The sequence below is a fragment of the Bubalus bubalis genome, chromosome 11 (genome assembly GCF_019923935.1).
Source record: "Bubalus bubalis isolate 160015118507 breed Murrah chromosome 11, NDDB_SH_1, whole genome shotgun sequence".
NCBI lineage: Eukaryota > Metazoa > Chordata > Mammalia > Artiodactyla > Bovidae > Bubalus > Bubalus bubalis.
The window spans coordinates 49,607,516-49,628,808 of NC_059167.1; the positions used below are offsets into that span (position 1 = coordinate 49,607,516).

At 38.4% G+C, this 21,293-nt stretch overlaps 1 protein-coding gene across 12 annotated transcripts in view; it reads right to left on the reverse strand.

Moving 5' to 3' along the window:
* The window catches only part of ZNF280D (zinc finger protein 280D), a 131,449-nt gene that overhangs the window by 81,352 nt on the left and 28,804 nt on the right, over nt 1–21,293 (reverse strand). For 11 of the 12 annotated variants that reach the window (XM_025295653.3, XM_025295650.3, XM_044925054.2 and 8 more), the window contains 3 exons: nt 18,521–18,586; nt 18,281–18,420; nt 4,098–4,215 (listed from right to left, as the gene is read on the reverse strand). In XM_025295653.3, coding sequence (XP_025151438.2) covers nt 4,098–4,215; nt 18,281–18,420; nt 18,521–18,586 — 324 coding nt within the window. The remainder of the gene's footprint in view (nt 1–4,097; nt 4,216–18,280; nt 18,421–18,520; nt 18,587–21,293) is intronic. The other variant, XM_025295656.3, reaches the window with a different exon arrangement.

A 21,293-nucleotide genomic window follows, 5' to 3' on the forward strand; every position in this document is an offset into this window, starting at 1 on the left:
GCTTCTCTTCTTTCCTCAGATATCTGTTAAGCCTCCTCAGACAACCACTTTGCCTTCTTCCATTTCTTTCTCTTCGCGACAGTTTTGGTAAACTGCCACCTGTACAATGCTATGAACCTTCGTCCATAGTTCTTCAGGCACTGTCTACCAGATCTAATCCCTTGAATCTATTCATCACCTCTGCTGTATAATCATAAGGGAGTTGATCCAGGCAAGAATAGTGGAGTGGGCTGCCATTTCCTCCTCCAGAGGTCTTCCCAGGGATCGAACCTGTGCCTCTATGTCTCCTTCATTGGCAGGCAGGTTCTTTACCACTAGTGCTACTTGGGAATCCCCAAAACCTGAATGGCCTAGTTGTTTTCCCTACTTTCTTCAATTTAAGCCTGAACTTTGCAATAAGAAGCTCATGACCTAAGTCACAGTCAGCTCCAAGTCTTGTTTTTGCTGACTGTATACAGCTTCTCTATCTTTGGCTGCAAAGAACATAATCAATCTGATTTCAGTACCGACTATCTGGTGATGTCCACATGTACAGTCATCTCTTGGGTTGCTGGAAAAGATGTTTGCTATGACCAGTACGTTCTCTTGACACTCTGTTAACCTTCGCCCTGCCTCATTTTGTACTCCCAGGCCAAACTTGCCTGTTACTCCAGGTATCTCTTGACTTCCTATTTTTGCATTCCAATCCTCTATGATGGAAAGGACATCTTTTTTTGGAGTTAGTTCTAGAAGTAGGTCTTCATTGAACTGGTCAACTTCAGCTTCACTGGCATCAGTGATTGGGGCACAGACTTGGATTACTGTGATGCTGAATGGCTTGCCTTGGAAACGAACCGAGATCATTCTGCTGTTTTGAAGACTGCACCCACATGCTACATTTCAGACTCTTTTGTTGACTATGAGGGCTACTCCATTTCTTCTAAGGGATTCTTGCCTGCAGAAGTAGTTATAATGGTCATCTGAATTAAATTTGCCCGTTCCTGTCCATTTTAGTTCACTGATTCCTAGTATGTCAATGTTCACTCTTGCCATGTCCTGCTTGAACACATTTAATTTACCTTGAAACAATGGAGACAGTGACAGACTTTATTTTCTTGGGCTCCAAAATCACTGCAGATGGTGACTGCAGCCATGAAATTAAAAGATGCTTGCTCCTTGGAAGAAAAGCTATGACAAACCTGGACAGCATATTAAAAAGCAAGGACAATACTTTGCCGACAAAGGTCCATTTAGTCAAAGCTATAGTTTTTCCAGTAGTCATATGTGGATGGGAGAATTGGAGCATAAAGAAAGCTAAGTGCCAAAGAACTGAAGCTTTTGAACTGTGATGTTGGAGACGACTCTTGAGAGTCCCTTCGAGTACAAGGAGATCCAACCAGTAATCCTAAAGGAAATAAGTCCTGAGTATTCACTGGAAAGGCTGATGCTGAAACTGAAGCTTCAATATTTTGGCCACCTGATGGGAAGAACTAATTCAGTGGGAAAGACCCTGATGCCTGGAAAGAGTGAAGGCAGGAAGAGAAGGGGGATGACAGAGGATAATATGGTTGAATGGCATCACCAACTCAATGGACATGAGTTTGAGCAAGCTCTAAGAAATGCTGCAGTCCATACAGTCACAAAGAATCAGACACAACTGAGTGACTGAACTGACTGAATTTACCTTGGTTCACAGACCTCACATTTCAGGTTCCTATGCAATGTTGCCCTTTACAGCATCAGACTTTATTGTCACCACTGGATATAACCACAACTGAGCCTTGTTTCCGCTTTGGCCCAGCTACTTCATTCTTCCTGGAGTTATAAGTAATTGCCCTCTGCTTTTACCCAGTAGCATATTGGACACTTTTATCATAGTATATAATAAAGATAACTCTTCTTCAACAGGGAAACTTCATTACTCCTTTAATGGGCATTTACTGAGTACTGACTACAGAAGAATTTAGTGCAGCCACTTTATAACAGTACTCTATAATCGTACTTTACATCTAAATCATTTATTGAATATAAACATACTAACCTAATTGAGAAATTATTAACTATAATCATATACTCTTCCATACTAGTGGCTACAGAACCTAATAAATATATCTTTTTACAGAGTATTTAGAGTATCAGAGAACTTCCTTAAAGAAATTATTTTAAGATTTTTTACAAAAACAGAACTATAGATCAATGAAACAGGATAGAATGTCCAGAAATAAACCCACACACCTATTGTCAATTAATATACAACAAAGGAAACAAGAATAGACAATGGAGAAAAGACAGTTTCTTCAGTAAGTAATGCTGGGAAAACTGGACAGCTATATGTAAAACAATGAAATTAGAACATTTTCTAACACCACATGAAAAAATAAACTCAAAATGGATCAAAGACCTAAATGAAAGGCTGGACACTATAAAACTCAGAGGAAAACATAGGCAGAACACTCTTTGACGTAATTCACAGCAATGTCTTTTTTGATCCACCTCCTTTGGTAATGAAAACAAACAAAACATAAGTGGGACCTCATTAAACTTAAAAGCTTCTGTCCAGCAAAGGAAACCATAAACAACATGAAAAGGTAACCAAGAGAATGGGAGAAAATATTTGTAAACAAACCAACAAACAAGGGATTTATCAATACCACAAATTATCAGAGAAATGCATATCAAAACTACAAAGAGGTATCACCTCACACCAGTCAGAAAGGCCATCAACAAAAAGTCTACAAACTATAAATGCTAGAGAAGGTGTGAAGGAAACCCTCCTGCACTGTTGGTGGGAATGTAAATTGGTACAACCATTATGGAGAACAGTATTGAGGTTCCTTAAAAAACTCAAAACAGAGCTACCATATGATCCAGTAACCCCATTCCTTGGCATGCTGCTGCTGCTGCTGCTAAGTCGCTTCAGTCATGTCCGACTCTGTGCGACCCCATAGACGGCAGCCCACCAGGCTCCCCTGTCCCTGGGATTCTCCAGGCAAGAACACTGGAATGGGTTGCCATTGCCTTCTCCACTGTGTGAAAGTGAAGTCGCTCTGTCGCGTCCGACTCGTAGTGACCCCATGGACTGCAGCCTACCAGGCTCCTCCATCCATGGGATTTTCCAGGCAAGAGTACTGGAGTGGCTTGCCATTGCCTTCTCCGATTCCTTGGCATATTACTGAAGAAAACCATACCTCAAATAGATATATGCACCCGAATGTTCAGTGCAGCACTATTTACTATAATTAAAACATTGAAGCAACCTAAATGTCCATCTACAGAGGAATGGACAAAGATGTGGTACATATATGCAACTGAATAGTAGCCATAAAAAGAACAAAAAAATGCCATTTACAGCAACATGAATGGACCTAGAGATTATCATGTTAAATGAAGTAAGTCACACAAAGACAAATATAAAATATCACTCATATGTGGAATATAATTTTTAAAAGATACAAATAAATTTATTCACAAAACAGAAACAGACTTACAGATACTGAAAACAAACTAATGGCTACCAAAAGGGAATGTGGGGACAGAGAAATAAACCAGGAGCTTAGGATGAACACAAACACACTATTATATATACAACAGATAACCAACAAGGACCTACTGTACAGCAGAGAGAATTTTACTCAGTATTGTGTGATAACCTATATGAGAAACGAATCTAAAAAAGAATGAATATATATAATGTATAACTGAATCAAGTTGTTATACACCTGAAAATAACATAACATTGTAAATCAACTGTACTCCAATAAAACAAAGTAAACATAAAATAAAAATTTTTCTCAGCCCACGTTTAATGCCAAGTGAGAACAAGGTCAAAGCTGGTTAGCATACTAAATTAACAGGAAGAAATATAACATTACTAATATACAATATATATTAATTAATTTATTAATATATTAATTAATATATAAACAAATATAATATTACTAAATAAGATTTCATTTAAAACCACCAAAATGGCATTCAAGAATTGTTAGTGCCATTACACCTTACAATATGTGAAAAACTTAACATGAAGACACAGACCTCAAAACAGAAAGTCAATTTCATATGCTTATTCACCAAGTTTTCTTTTCCTAATTTTTTGAAACAGTGCTGAAACCAACCTGTTATAGAAAGTGCTGGTCCTGCTTGGTAATGTGGTAATCCTGAATCTTGGGTCAAGTCAAACAGTAACTCTGAAGAATTATTAGAAACAACTCGTGATGAGTTCGTTACATAACCCTGTTAAAATATTTCAAAGGAAGAACATTACATGTAGTCAAACAAAGTTATAATTATTTTGCTTCACAAACTTGTAAAGGGAAATGTAACTGTATGCCAATATTATAAGGATAACCTTTAATGACTCCATTACTAATGAGCAAAAAAACACAAGGCAATTATTACTATTATGCAAAAATTAATATCTACTAAAACTGAAAGCAAGTTATTACTGCTGCTGCTGCTGCTAAGTCGCTTCAGTCGTGTCCGACTCTGTGCAACCCCATAGACGGCAGCCCACCAGGCTCCCCCGTCCCTGGGATTCTCCAGGCAAGAACACTGGAGTGGGTTGCCATTTCCTTCTCCAACACATGAAAGTGAAAAGTCAAAGCGAAGTCGTTCAGTCGTGTCCGACTCTTCGCGACCCCATGGATTACAGCCTACCAGGCTCCTCCGTCCATGGGATTTTCCAGGCAAGAGTACTGGAGTGGGGCGCCACTGCCTTCTCCAAAGTTATTACTGAGAGTTGGCTTATCCCTGACTAGCCAGTTACAATTAGGGAAAAATTCCAGCCTGATTTTTTTTCAAGGTCAAAGAAACATACAAACTCATTTTAAATCAGTAAGATTGATATACTTCAGAGAGTCACTAAAAATGTAGGATTCCTATCAAAGAGCAAATAACAGAGGTTATCAAAATCTTTGGGTAAAAGCAAGGAAAAAATAAGTAAACATACTGACATAAGTACAATTTCAAAAGCTTCTATTCCTCTATAAACCCCACAGATAAAATATCAGGGCAAACAAACTGGAAACTACTCTGTAGTATGGGGCATCAAGGTTAGGGATGAACACATCACATGGTACGAGTTTTGGAATCACTTTTATTGGCAAAATTTGTAAGCCAAGTCTCAGGAAGAGAAAGAATGAATCCCCCACTCTTCCCACCATCCTATGCAAAGTCATGCTGGGCCAGGCAATCTCCCATCTTATAGGGCAAATATACAAACTGTCAGAAGGATGAACAAATAAGAAAGCTAGGCACACAGGGTTTAGAATGGAAGCTGTTTATAGGAATGATCTGGGACATCTGCTCCATTTCTTGAGGCCTTAGGGCTCAAGGAAAGCTTCAGTCCATAAGGGCAAAGGGTGGTCTCAGCAGGAAGATACCAGGAAAAGAAGAGTAAAAAGTATGAAAAGAATCATAACATAGTCAAACATCAGACAGTATAAATTTATACGTTAGCTCAAAGATATAGGGTATGTAATAGTATAAAATACTAAATAGATTATTTAGTATAAATAAGGAATGCTCAAACTACCACTGAGTTGGCAACTGGATGGAGAAGGCAATGGCAACCCACTCCAGTATTCTTGCCAGAAAGGTCCCATGGATGGAGGAGCCTGGTAGGCTGCAGTCCACGGGATCGCTAGGAGTCGGACACGACTGAGCAACTTCACTTTCACTTTTCACTTTCCTGCATTAAGAGAAGGAAATGGCAACCCACTCCAGTATTCTTGCCTGGAGAACCCCAGGGACAGGAGAGCCGGGAGGGCTGCCATCTATGGGGTCGCACAGAGTCGGACACAACTGAAGGAACTTAGCACCAGCAGCAGCAAACTACTGCACAATTGCACTCATCTCACACGCTAGTAAAATAATGCTCAAAATTCTCCAAGCCAGCTTCCGCAGTACATGAACCGTGAATTTCCAGATGTTCAAGCTGGTTTTAGAAAAGGCAGAGGAACCAGAGATCAAATTGCCAACATCCACTGGATCATCAAAAAAGCAAGAGAGTTCCAGAAAAACATCTTCTTCTGCTTTATTGACTATGCCAAAGCCTTCGACTGTGTGGATCACAATAAATTGTGGAAAATTCTGAAAGAGATGGGAATACCAGACCACCTGACCTGCCTCTTGAGAAATCTGTATGCAGGTCAGGAAGCAACAGTTAGAATTGGACATGGAACAACAGACTGGTTCCAAATAGGAAAAGGAGTATGTCAAGACTGTATACTGTCACCCTGCTTATTTAACTTCTATGCAGAGTACATCATGAGAAACGCTGGGCTGGAGGAAGCACAAGCTGGAATCAAGACTGCTGGGAGAAATATCAATAACCTCAGATATGCAGATGACACCACCCTTATGGCAGAAAGTGAAGAGGAACTAAAAAAAGCCTGTTGATGAAAGTGAAAGAGCAGAGTGAAAAGTTGGCTTAAAGCTCAACATTCAGAAAACTAAGATCATGGCATCTGGTCCCATCACTTCATGGAAAATAGATGGGGAAACAGTGGGAACAGTGTCAGATTTATTTTTTGGGGCTCCAAAATCACTGCAGATGGTGACTGCAGCCATGAAATTAAAAGACGCTTTCTCCTTGGAAGTAAATTATGACCAACCTAGATAGCATATTCAAAAGCAAAGACGTTACTTTGCCAACAAAGGTCCGTCTAGTCAAGGCTATGGTTTTTCCAGTGGTCATGTATGGATGTGAGCTGGACTGTGAAGAAAGCTGAGCGCTGAAGAATTGATGCTTTTGAACTGTGGTGTTGGAGACTCTTGAGAGTCCCTTGGACTGCAAGGAGATCCAACCAGTCCATTCTGAAGCAGATCAGCCCTGGGATTTCTTTGGAAGGAATGATGCTAAAGCTGAAACTCCAGTACTTTGGCCACCTCATGCGAAGAGTTGACTCATTGGAAAAGACTCTGATGCTGGGAGGGATTGGGGGCAGGAGGAGAAGGGGACGACAGAGGATGAGATGGCTGGATGGCATCACCGACTCGATGGACGTGAGTCTGAGTTAACTTCAGGAGTTGGTGATGGACAGGGAGGCCTGGTGTGCTGCGATTCATGGGGTCGCAAAGAGCTGGACATGACTGAGTGACTGAACTGAACTGAACTGAATCATGAAAAATATGGTCAATATAATTTAGGTGTATATATGTACTCCAAAATTTTTATATATTAAATACACTGATAACACACACACAAAATAGATCCCAATGCTGTATATATAAGAGCACCACTGAAGAGTAAGCTCTCATTAGTGATTTTTGGACTATTCTATGGGTCATAATATACAGCAAGTAAAAGCTCAAAGATTAAGAAGAATGGAACTGGAGGAATCAACCTACCTGACTTCAGGCTCTACTACAAAGCCACAGTTATCAAGACAGTATGGTACTGGCACAAAGACAGAAATATTGATCAAGGGAACAAAATAGAAAGCCCAGATACAAATCCACGCACATATGGACACCTTATCTTTGACAAAGGAGGCAAGAATATACAATGGATTAAAGACAATCTCTTTAACAAGTGGTGCTGGGAAAACTGGTCAACCACTTGTAAAAGAAGGAAACTAGAACACTTTCTAACACCGTACACAAAAATAAACTCCAAATGGATTAAAGATCTCAACGTAAGACCAGAAACTATAAAACTCCTAGAGGAGAACATAGGCAAAACACTCTCCGACATACATCACAGCAGGATCCTCTATGACCCACCTCCCAGAATATTGGAAATAAAAGCAAAAATAAACAAATGGGACCTAAATAAACTTAAAAGCTTCTGCACAACAAAGGAAACTATTAGCAAGGTGAAAAGGCAGCCTTCAGAATGGGAGAAAATAATAGCAAATGAAGCAACTGACAAACAACTAATCTCAAAAATATACAAGCAACTCCTACAGCTCAACTCCAGAAAAATAAATGACCCAATCAAAAAATGGGCCAAAGAACTAAATAGACATTTCTCCAAAGAAGACATACAGATGGCTAACAAACACATGAAAAGATGCTCAACATCACTCATTATCAGAGAAATGCAAATCAAAACCACTATGAGGTACCATTTCACGCCAGTCAGAATGGCTGCGCTCCAAAAGTCTACAAGCAATAAATGCTGGAGAGGGTGTGGAGAAAAGGGAACCCTCTTACTCTGTTGGTGGGAATGCAAACTAGTACAGCCACTATGGAGAACAGTGTGGAGACTCCTTAAAAAACTGGAAATAGAACTGCCTTATGATCCAGCAATCCCACTGCTGGCAATACACACTGAGGAAACCAGAAGGGAAAGAGACACGTGTACCCCAATGTTCATCGCAGCACTGTTTATAATAGCCAGGACATGGAAGCAACCTAGATGCCCATCAGCAGATGAACGGATAAGAAAGCTGTGGTACATATACACAATGGAGTATTACTCAGCCATTAAAAAGAATACATTTGAATCAGTTCTAATGAGGTGGATGAAACTGGAGCCTATTATACAGAGTGAAGTAAGCCAGAAAGAAAAACACCAATACAGTATACTAACGCATATATATGGAATTTAGAAAGATGGTAACAATAACCCTGTGTACAAGACAGCAAAAGAGACACTGATGTATAGAACAGTCTTATGGACTCTGTGGGAGAGGGAGAGGATGGGGAGATTTGGGAGAACGGCATTTAAACATGTATAATATCATGTATGAAACGAGTCGCCAGTCCAGGTTCGATGCACGATACTGGATGCTTGGGGCTGGTGCACTGGGACGACCCAGAGGGAGGGTATGGGGAGGGAGGAGGGAGGAGGGTTCAGGATGGGGAACACAGGTATACCTGTGGCAGATTCATTTTGATATTTGGCAAAACTAATACAATATTGTAAAGTTTAAAAATAAAATAAAATTAAAATAAATGTCATAGCAGGTTGTGAAGAAGAAAAAAAAAAAATTAACAAGACTTAAAGTCTAAAACAGAAAAAATCACTTTAAGAGAAAAATGGGCAAAGGACATAAACTGAGGCTCTTCAAAAACAAAAAACAATGACCAATATATACAAAAACTATTTTTTTCAATTTAGCCAAAGAAATGCAAATAAAGACAATGGCAGTTAAACAGTACAAAATAACTGCTACTTCTCTTAAAAGTATCAAGCTCATAATAGACAAAGAATAAGTAATTGTAGAAAAATATGAGGAGACTAAGAAGAAATAACAAACTGTAAGGTGTGATCCTAAATAGAATCCTGGGAATTAAAAAAAGACATTAATGACAAAAACTGGTAAAACTGAATAAGATCTGCAATTTAGTTATATTAAGTAAGATGACATCAGTACAGGAAACTACTTCCCGTTAGGGGTATATTGTATTACTTTCCCTGTAAGTCTAAAATTAGTATGAATTAAAACTTATGAATTAAAAAATAATGAAAACACATACTACTGGCAAAATAGAGGCTATATTTAGGTATAACTTTTCTGCACGAATATTTTGGCAGTAGCTATCAAAGGCTTTATATAAGTTCACATCCTTTTGTTCAACTATTTTACTTTAAAATTTTATGGTACGGAAATGAAAATGCTTATTGGGTAATTATAGCATTTTTAACAGTAAAAATTAAAAATCTTTACATCCAACAATGAAAGAATGGCTAAATAAAATGACAGATTATCATACAACCACTAATATCGTGATTTTGAGAAAAAGCCAATGACACATTCTTAGTAGAATGTTCAGGGATAAAAGAGAAATACGTATCTGGGTATACAGTATGCTTCTGATTGATATAACCTACACTGTTTGCAGGTGAGAAAAAAAATCAAAGTACAGTATGCACTCGTCTCTCTTTCTAAATTTTCCCACCAAAATACACAGTATTTCAAAATAGAAACAGAAAGGTTTTGTTTGTTCTGTGCTTATAAATTAAGGTATAAATAAGTTTTAAGAATTTTGGTTTACTACTAACTTTTCTATCGAAACGAGTTTGTCCATAAAAAGTTACAGAAACAAAAATATGGGTGAAAGGAGTTAAAATATACAAGCTTCCAGTTATAAAATAAATAACGAAAACATGACGTTCAGCATGGTGACTGTGTTAATAACACTGTAGCACATATGTGAAAGTTACTAAGAGAGATCTTAGAATTTCTCATTACAAGAAAAAAATTCTATGACATATGGTGACGGACTAGAACCAGACTTACTGTGGTGGTCATTTCACAATATATACAAATTTTAAACCACTGTGCTGTACACTTGAAACTAATAGCATGTTGTACATCTGAAACCAATAGAATGTTGTACGTCAACTGCACCTCAATAAAAATTTTTCTTAGTTTTGAAAAGACATAAGCCTTCCCTACCACACGCTTCACAAATGGCCAATCTGTCACTAAATAAATTATTACTGTTGTTTAAAAAAAAATTGTTATGGAAACAAGTACAGAAGTAACCAAAACCACTCCTAGAATTTAAGGCCTAAGAGGCAGATACCTGCATTTGAACCTTAGTGTGTAATACAAAAAAAAATCAGTGATGCCACATTACTTAATTGCAACCAAACATGATATTGCTTCAACATAAATATTTTCTTCAAATATTTACACTTAAAAGGGTAAAACATTCACTTACATTTTCTAAAACAGTTAACAGAAGTATAAAGTTAATACTGTTAAATGCTTTCTTAGGAAACAACTCACAATTTCAGAGCGCAGGTACATATTACTCAACAATAACAGATTAAAATAATTATCTAACATAGAACTTTTAATGTCTTCTAAATAGTTCAGAAAGATCAACACAACTGGGCTCCAGAAGATCCACACATTTACTTAGCTACAAAACCTTGGGCAAGTCATTTCTGAACTTCAAGTTATTCACCTTTCACACTTAAAAAAAGCCATAAATGTGCATGCTAGGTCACTTCAGGGGTGCCTGACTCTCTGCAACTCTATGGACTGTAGCCTGCCAGGATCCTCCATCCAAGGCATTCTCCAGGCAAGGATACTGGAGTGGGTTGTCATGCTCTCCTCCAGGTGATCCTTCCATCCCAGGGATCAAACCCTCCTCTCAAGTCTCCTTCATTGGCAGGGTTCTTTACCACTAGCACCGCCTGGAAGTCACAGTCATATTTTAAATAAACCTGCACTTGAAGGCACATTATATTATTAAAACAAGTAGTTGTCACACAGTACTAACAAAGACCTAATATTATATCCCATTTTATAAATAGGTAAACTGCTGCTGGTGCTGCTGCTGCTGCTAAGTCGCTTCAGTCATCCGACTCTGTGTGACCCCATAGACGGCAGCCCACCAGGCTCCCCCGTCCCTGGGGTTCTCCAGGCAAGAACACTGGAGTGGGTTGCCATTTCCTTCTCCAGTGCATGAAAGTGGAAAGTGAAAGAAAGTGAAGTCACTCAGTCGTGTCCGACCCTTAGCGACCCCATGGACTGCAGCCTACCAGGCTCCTCCATCCATGGTATTTTCCAGGCAAGAGTACTGGAATGGGGTGCCACTGCCTTCTCCTAATGTTTACCTAATAAGTAAACTAATGAAAGGAGCAGTGACCCACTAGAGACTGACCCAGACTTGCCCATGAGTGTCCAGGAGTCTCCAGCAGAGGCATGGGTCGGCAGTGACTGCTGCAAGGTTGGGGACACTAAGTGTAGCAGTGCATGCATGGGACCATTTGAAGGAGGTAGCCATTATCTTGGAGAAGGCAATGGCACCCCACTCCAGTACTCTTGCCTGGAAAATCCCAGGGACGGAGGAGCCTGGCAGGCTGCAGTCCATGGGGTCGCTAAGAGTCGGACACGACTGAGCGACTTCATTTTGACTTTTCACTTTCATGCATTGGAGGAGGAAATGGCAACCCACTCCAGTGTTCTTGCCTGGAGAATCCCATGGACAGAGGAGCCTGGTGGGCTGCTGTCTATGGGGTCGCACAGAGTCGGACAGCAGCAGCCATTATCTTCATTACCTCCACTGTAGTTTGGCCCCAGGTCAATTAACAGGAAGGGAATACAGCCCTGCCCTTCAACAGAAAACTGGATTAAAGATTAACTGAGCATGGCCCCGCCCTTAAGAACAAAACCCAGTTTCCCCCTCAGTCAGTCTCTCCCATCAGAAAGCTTCAATAAGCCTCTTATTCTTCTCCATTAGGGGGAAAACAGACTGAAAACCACAATCACTGAAAACTAAACAATCTGACCACATGGACCACAGCCTTGTCTAACTCAATGAAACTATAAGCCATGCCCTGTAGCACGACCCAAGACAGATGGGTCATGGTGGAGAGTTCTGACAAAACGCGGCCCACGGGAGAAGGGAATGGCAAACCACTTCAGTATTCTTGCCTTGAGAACCTCATGAACAGTATGAAAAGTCAAAAAGATAGGACACTGAAAGATGAACTCCCCAGGTCAGTAGGTGCCCAATATGTTACTACAGATCACCGGAGAATTAACTCCAGAAAGAATGAAGGGATGGAGCCAAAACAAAAACAACACCCAGTTGTGGATGTGACTGGTGATAGAAGCAAGGTCCAATGCTGTAACGAGCAATACTGCATAGGAACTTGGAATGTTAGGTCCACGAATCAAGGCAAATTGGAAGTGGTCAAACAGGAGATGGCAAGAGTGAATGTTGACATTCTAGGAATCAGTGAACTAAAATGGACTGGAATGGGTGAATTTAACTCCGATGACCATTATATCTACTATTGTGGGCAAGAATCCCTTAGAAGAAATGCTTATTTAACTTATATGCAGAGTACATCATGAGAAACGCTGGGCTGGATAAAACACAAGCTGGAATCAAGATTGCCAGGAGAAATATCAATAACCTCAGATATGCAGATGACACCACCCTTATAGCAGAAAGTGAAGAACTAAAGAGCCTCTTGATGAAAGTGAAAGAGGAGAGTGAAAAAGTTGGCTTAAAGCTCAACATTCAGAAAACTAAGATCATGGCATTCGGTCCCATCACTTCATGGCAAATAGATGGGGAAAGAGCGGAAACGGTGACAGACTTTATTTTGGAGGGCTCCAAATCACTGCAGATGGTGACTGCAGCCATGAAATTAAAAGATGTTTGCTCCTTGAAAGCAAAGTTATGTCCAACCTAGATAGCATATTCAAAAGCAGAGACACTACCTTGCCAACAAAGGTCTGTCTAGTCAAAGCTATGGTTTTTCTAGTAGTCATGCGTGGATGTGAGAGTTGGACTATAAAGAAAGCTGAGAGCCGAAGAATTGATGCTTTTGAAGTATGGTGTTGGAGAAGACTCTTGAGCGTCCCTTGGACAGCAAGGAGATCCAACCACGCCATCCTAAGGAAATCAGTCCTGAATATTCACTAAAGGACTGATGCTGAAGCTGAAACTCCAATACTTTGGCCACCTGATGCAAAGAACTGACTCATGTGAAAAGACCCCAGTGCTGGGAAAGATTGATGGTGCGAGAAGGGGACGACAGAGGATGAGATGGTTGGATGGCATCACCAACTCAATAGACATGAGTCTGAGTAAACTCCGTGAGTTGGTGATGGACAGGAAGGTCTGGCGTGCTGCAGTCCATGGGGTTGCAAAGAGTCCATGAGTGACTGAACTGAACTGAAACTAATGTTAGGTGTGGTTACACAAGGTTCCCAATTCAATCCTACTTATTATTGATGGAGCTGTAATTAGAACTTGGGTCTGTTTAATTACAAAGCCTATGCCCTTAAGCTATATCACATTGGCTTTTAAAATACAGTATATCCTCACTCCCTGAGATTTGAAAGAGATACGGAAGTATAAAGATATTACATGAAAAAGTAAAAATACACATATACAGAAAACATGACATAAAATGAAAAATTGTAATATATTTAATGCAGTGGCTTCTAAAATTCAGAGTAAGTTCCCTTACATAGGATTCTCAATTCATTCCAGAGTGCATTCCTAACTGTGCACATTAGAATCACATAGAGCGTTTTTAAATGTATTATTTCTAAGACACAAGCACCCAGACCAACTGACAAAATTTTTTTAAAAACTTCCCCAAGTTTGGGAACCGTGAATTGAGGTGTTTTGATTTAAAAACTATGCCTATAGGACTTCCCTGGTGGCTCAACTGTAAAGAATTCACCTGCCAGTCCGGGAGACACGTGCTCGATCCCTGATCGGCGAAGATTCCACATGTCGTGGAGCAATTGTGCCTGTGCACCATAACTACTGAGCCTGTGTTCTACAGCCTAGGAGCTGCAACTACCAAGCCCGTGCCAGAACTACTGGGGCCTACAGGCCCCAAAGCCTGAGGTCCAAAAGAGAAACCACAGCAATGAGACACCAGTGGAGAATAGCCCCCTTTCACCGCAACTAGAGAAAAGCTAAGGCAGCAATGAAGACCCAGCCCAGCGAAAAGTAAATAAAATTATTACAAAAAAAACAAAAACTATGCCTATGGATGTAAAATATTTTCAGCTAGAAAAAGCTCCAGTTTCTAACTTTAACACCAAAGATACCACCCCTCACTGTTATTTTTTATTCTCCCTAAGTCCAATGTTGTGAAGATTTTTATATATCAAACTAAATTAAATAATAAAGTTTCTTTTTCTGGTTTTCTATCCCTCAAGTGCCAAACAGCTTATAATAAGTATGAGAAACTTCCCAAGTTAATTTGATTCTACTAATAACAAAGAATCTTTACATTTTAGGTAGCTTGCCATGTTAGGATCCAAGATTGAAAGTTAGCTCTCATTTTAGAAATGAAGAAAATGAGGCTGAGAGAGGTTTTGACAATGCTCTAGTTTTAGAAAAGGCAGAATCATCATTCAAGTCTCTTGCTTCAATATAAGTTTTCTAGACAACTAGTCCTGGGCTCTTATCAGTATTATTATTTCAGCATGCTAAAACCACAGAAAAGATTTGGAGGCAGGGAGGGGAAGGTGTTTGCCTAAAGATACTCTTACTTTTTATGATATATGACCTCTTCAAAACATAACTGGGAACTAACTTTGTTTAGGCATAGATTTTCCTTTTCATTAAAATAAAATTAAATTTAATAGGTCCTCTATGAAAGAAAGATCTCCAAAAATATAAATTTTTTGTGGTAACAAATATGTGTAATTTACCTAATAGTAATATGAAATACAGGGGAAATGGATTATTCTAAAAATATTTAGATTCAATTCTGTTTTTGAACTTGAATATTTGTAATAAAATCTATAGGTGCTTCAGTAGTTGTTTCACTTACTGTAAAAAGAACAAATATTTTAGGGAAAATTTACTAATTCTGTAAGGCCAATGTCAAAGAGCTTATGATGGCATGAAAAAAACCACTGAGTTAATTCAACTCCAGTAGCAAAGAATCTTCAAATTTTGGGTAACTTTTTGTTTAAGGATTCTTAAGTCCTTGATTTCAGAACCCCTTCAAATATTTAAAATCAAAAGGTAGGTTATATCTACTGATATTTACCATGTTACAGATTAAAATAGAAAATTTCAAAATAATAAACCCATTACAAATTAACATGAATAACATTTTTTTTTAAATGGCTATCTAGCAAACACAAAAGAATCAGAGAAAACAGTGGCACTGTTTTACATCTCTGCAAATATCCTTAATGTCTAGATTAATAAAAAACAGCTATACTCTCATAACTGCTTCTGCTTTCATTCTGTTAAAATGTTTTGGTTGAAGACTCAAGATACTCTGGTTTCATAAATATTAACAGCTAAAAAAGGGAGTATTTTAATAGCAAATTACAATAAATGTGTATATATTTCTTTGATACAATACCAAAACTCAACAGTCGGTATTTTCTTAAAGGTTTGCTGCAAAGTGGAATCTGACTCCCTATCACTGAGCTTTTTGAACTGTTACATTAAAATGTATTATCTTGCACTTTGAATGAATCTTATTCATGCATGATTTTATTATATCATACATTATTTCAAAAATACTGATTTCTTTGAATTACATAATCTTCCAAATGTTGACAGAGTTCATTACACAATATAAAAAAATCATATTTATTAATACTACCAACCATAAGAAAAGATTTTATGTACTGAGAAGAGTTAAGATCATGATGACTGATACAAGTTGTTCATAATTCTAATTTTTACTTGATAGCTCAAATTTCATCAGTGGCAAGAAATACTATCAGTTGTTTTCCTTTAGGTTGACAAGTGCACTTTATTCAATTTTGAAGACCTGTCTACCAAACAACAAAAAGTGAAGAACTCACTGTATGTGGCAGACAGACTCTTAAAAGTAGCCTCCATGATCCCCACTCCCTGGAATTCATGTCCTGTGTGATTCTCTCTCTGAGTGAAGACAAGTCATGTGACTTGCTTCTGACAGAGTAGAGCAAAAGTGACAGGGATACATATGACTTTTTCTATGTGATTACATTACATAATTACTTTGCCAACAAAGGTTCGTCTAGTCAAGGCTATGGTTTTTCCTGTGGTCATGTATGGATGTGCCAGTTGGGACTGTGAAGAAGGCTGAGTGCCGAAGAATTGATGCTTTTGAACTGTGGTGTTAGAGAAGACTCTTGAGAGTCCCTTGGACTGCAAGGAGATCCAACCAGTCCATTCTGAAGGAGATCAGCCCTGGGATTTCTTTGGAAGGAATGATGCTAAAGCTGAAACTCCAATACTTTGGCCACCTCATGTGAAGAGTTGACTCACTGGAAAAGACTCTGATGCTGGGAGGGATTGGGGGCAGGAGGAGAAGGGGACGACAGAGGATGAGATGGCTGGATGGCATCGCTGACTCGATGGACGTGAGTCTCAGTGAACTCCAGGAGTTGGTGATGGACAGGGAGGCCTGGCGTGCTGCAATTCATGGGGTTGCAAAGAGTCAGACATGACTGAGCAACTGATCTGACCTGATCTGATCTGATAATGCCATCCTGCTAAGCATTCTCTCTCCCTTGTGGGCTCTGAAGAAGAGCCATGGTGGGAAAACTCAACCTGGCAAGGAGCCAACCAAAAGCCAGTAAAATATTGAGATGCTCAATATGACAACCCTTAAGGAACAGAATGCTACCAAAAACCATGAGAACTTGGAAGTAGACACTTGCTAGTTGAGCTTCACATCTTGAATGAAGCCTGGAGGAACCCTGAAGCAGAAGATCCAGCTAAGACATGACATGACTCCTAACTCACAAAATCTGTGACATAATAGAAGTATGTGGTTTTAAACCACTAAGTTAATAGTAATATACACCATGGTTTCAGTCATCCTTTCAAGTAAAAATGGTTTTCTGGGTAATTTAGCTGAACATTAAGCCACACTAGTACTTTTTCCCAAGCTAATCATCATACCTCAGACATAGAGGTATATTAAGCATACTATCCATTTCATACGTGAAACATTTTAAAAGACATATATTCTAGGGTAGAGAGTTCATAAAATTAATGACATTTTAATATTTCATCAAAGTAACTGAGTATGACTGAAACAATTTTTATTGTGAGTACATGATGATGACTAGTACAAAAACTACTATTCATACTAACACCCCAGCAGTTTACTCACCATTGCTTTTGCATCATCAGTGCAAGTGTCAACGCAGTGACAAAAGCAAACAGTTCCTTTGCATTATTTTGACAATACTGTTGATCCAAAGCCCATGAAACAGTCTCAGGGGTACCCCAGGGGACTGATGACTACACTTTGAAAATTTTTACACTAAGGCAATGGACTGAAATCCCAGATCTACCATTTTCCAGCTGTGCCACCTTGAGTGAATTATTTAAACTATGTGAGCCTCAGTTTCCTCAACTATAAAACAAAAATAAATAATACTGCCTACTTCATAGGAACATTTAAGAATTTAAAGAGATTAATTCATGATAGCACAAAACCTTACACACATTAACAACTCAATATTAACTATTACTTTCTATAAAAGTTAAACTAAACTATGAAGGTATGTTTTCAGAATAAAAGGCTACAATAGCCTCTAGCAATTTTCCCAGTTAAGAACTAAGAACATTTAGCCCAGTTTACAATCTGAAATAGTTTGCCATTATTACTAAATATACTTTTATTCATGTTTTAATAGCACAGTTTTCAATACTGTAGCCTATTTAAGCATATTATCAGATCTAAAAACAGGCTGGGTAGTTTGTTCCTACAATTATTATTTGGGTACTGGTTAAACTATCATAAAGATGGTGATATTTTCTGATGCTGATTATGATTCCACTGAATGACTACCCATGGAAATACAGAATTTTCACTATGCATTGTTGACACAGATAAATAATACCCAACATATCCCTGAGCTGACTGTGTAGTTTCAGAAACACTTACAGGTTTAGACAAAGGCTGAACAATAACAGAACTATCTGAAGATCTAGATTCAGGATGAAAATTTACCGGCGAGGCAGCCACTGGATTTGATGCTGGATTCGTGTAATGTTGACTTGTAGGCTTGAATGCAGGAGTAATACCTGTATTTTAAAATTACACAACACATTGAATATATTTCTATATAATCAATGATGTCAAAATACTTCACTTTAAAATAAAAATAGTAAAATACTACTGTACCTCGGCAGAGTGCACCATTCTTTATTCCCCTTGAATATGAGCTGGGGTTTACTCTATTCAAAATATCTATAAAAGATTACATTATTTTAAAACTCATTGTTTGAATTATATATATATATATATATATAAAAATAGAAATCATACACTGAAAACAACTGAAAAGATTTCTGGAAGGAGTATACAGGTTAACATATATATCTTTATCTACTAAAAATAGTATCTTAATTCTTATAGAATAAGAATAACATTTCTAACTGTAATTCAAAATCCAAAACCCAGAAGTTAAAGATTGATAAATATGACTACCCATAAGTCAAATCTTCTGCATGGCAAAGAAATAGTTCACATAATTGGCAAAAATATTCCAAAAATATATTCATATACAACTAAAATTGAAGTATATATCTTGCTTTGAGAGATGAAAGGGCTGTACATACATGCATTCATGTTCCTATTTACTGAAAATCAAATCCTGTCCAACATCCATATCCAATTCACACCCTTATAAGCCCTGAAGTATCATTATAAGGGACCTCATTGGATTATCTCCACCATTACTCAAGTCCTGAAAGGGAAGCTATTAGAGAATGCAGACTAAAGTGAACATACAGTTTACCAGAATATCTTGCAACTTAATGGGCTTCATATTTATCACTATACCAGAAGTCAGTCAGGGCCTAATACGACTTTCAGGATCAATTTAAAGTTTCTAATTGCATGCATGCATGTGAACTCAATAATTTACAGGTTTTTTTATGACTGAACTAAAATTCAGAAGACTAAGGATCTGCCTAAAATTATTGGTTAGAAAAAGGTAAAAGGACTAACACCAGACCTCATAAAACAATTTCCTCATTTCCCCTAATAATAGAAAGGAACAAGCCTCCATAAATTAATTCTGTAGTATATATATAGAGAGAGAGTGCAAGCTTCTAGCTGTTGCTGCTGCTGCTGCTAAGTCGCTTCAGTCGTGTCCGACTCTGTGCGACCCCATAGACAGCAGCCCACCAGGCTCCTCTGTCCCTGGGATTCTCCAGGCAAGAACACTGGAGTGGGTTGCCATTTCCTTCTCCAATGCATGAAAGTGAAAAGTGAAAGTGAAGTCACTTAGTCGTGCCTGACTCTTAGGGACCCCATGGACTGCAGGCTACCAGGCTCCTCTGTCCATGAGATTTTCCAGGCAAGAGTACTGGAGTGGGGTGCCATTGCCTTCTCCAATTCTGTAGTGTAAAGGGCCATATAAAAGTAGGACTGTTTTCTGAAAATGACAGTGCAGTACTCTATACCTAAGTATTAGAGATGTCCATTCTAAAGGAGATCAGTCGTGGGTGTTCTTTGGAAGGAATGATGCTGAAGCTGAAACTCCAGTCCTTTGGCCACCTCATGAGAAGAGTTGACTCATTGGAAAAGACTCTGATGCTGGGAGGGATTGGGGGCAGGAGGAGAAGGGGATGACAGAGGATGAGATGGCTGGATGGCATCACTGACTCGATGGACTTGAGTTTGAATGAACTCCAGGAGTTGGTGATGGACAGGGAGGCCTGGCGTGCTGCAATTCATGGGGTCGCAAAGAGTTGGACACGACTGAGCGACTGAACTGAACTGAACTGAAAGGAGAACAATCTGCTCAAACAACTTGACACTATTTTCATGCATAAATTCAAGATTAAGTATTTATTCAAACCTTCAAAGGACTACTGCTAAAGTATGTTTTGGAGTTTGTATTCTACAATAAAAAATTTTTTACCTTCCTTTCTGGCGACATATATAAACATTTAGCTCATACTCCATATGTTAAAATATTTTATGGCTTATACAAAAGCAACAATACAATCATTTAAATTCTGCATCTTAAGAGTACAGAAAAGAAATTCTATTGGGATCAGTCTCCTTCTGACAATTATTTTAAAATTAACATACATTTTTCTATTTGAATACTGTTAAGAGTCATCTAAAAATCAGTATAAATTCAATTTAAGTCTTAATTGTCTTGTTTTCAGTAAGACAACTTGAGTAACGATTTTGCAATATGGTAATATTCCCATATAAAAGAATTATAGCGACTAGAAACAGTAATTAAGAGAATGTATAATTATGTTCCGCTATCAGCAACAAGTATGCCGCCACACCTAGTTCAATTTATAATCAAAGTAGCACTCCATTCAGAACCTCTTTTGAGTGATTATCAATCTTCCACAAAAAATGCTATTCAGAATTCCATCAGTTAAGCTAGTCTCCCTCTGATAAAACTGAAAAAAAAAAAAAAAAAGTGCCATTCCAAGCTTAGAGGCAATAGAAGAAAGAATCAGGCTTTCAGAAAATTTGAAAGCAGTCTCTCTGTTATACTTTTAAGCACTGATTTTGGCAAAACAAAACAAAACACTAGTATGCTGGTTATGAGCTTTGGTAAATTCTCCTGACTTAAGCAAACAAAACACATGTAAATGCAATGGGAAGGGATCTATTTTCTCTTTCTCCCCTGAAATGTATACATTATTTCTCTGTACTTCCATACATTATTGAGTGGATGTTTTAACAAGAGCCATTTAACATTATAACAATGGCAAATCCAATTACTCTTAACTGAAATCATTCACTGCCTATACATTTGTAGCTACTATAAATGTCACTGCAATGAGACAGCTGCTTGCATGTGAGAACCCCTATCTAAGACTAACCCAAACATACTTAGTGTATTCCAACATTTTAAGCAAAATATTCTAAACTCTTCTGTTTCTGAGTTTTAAGTGAGGGGGGGGGGGGGAAGAAAATG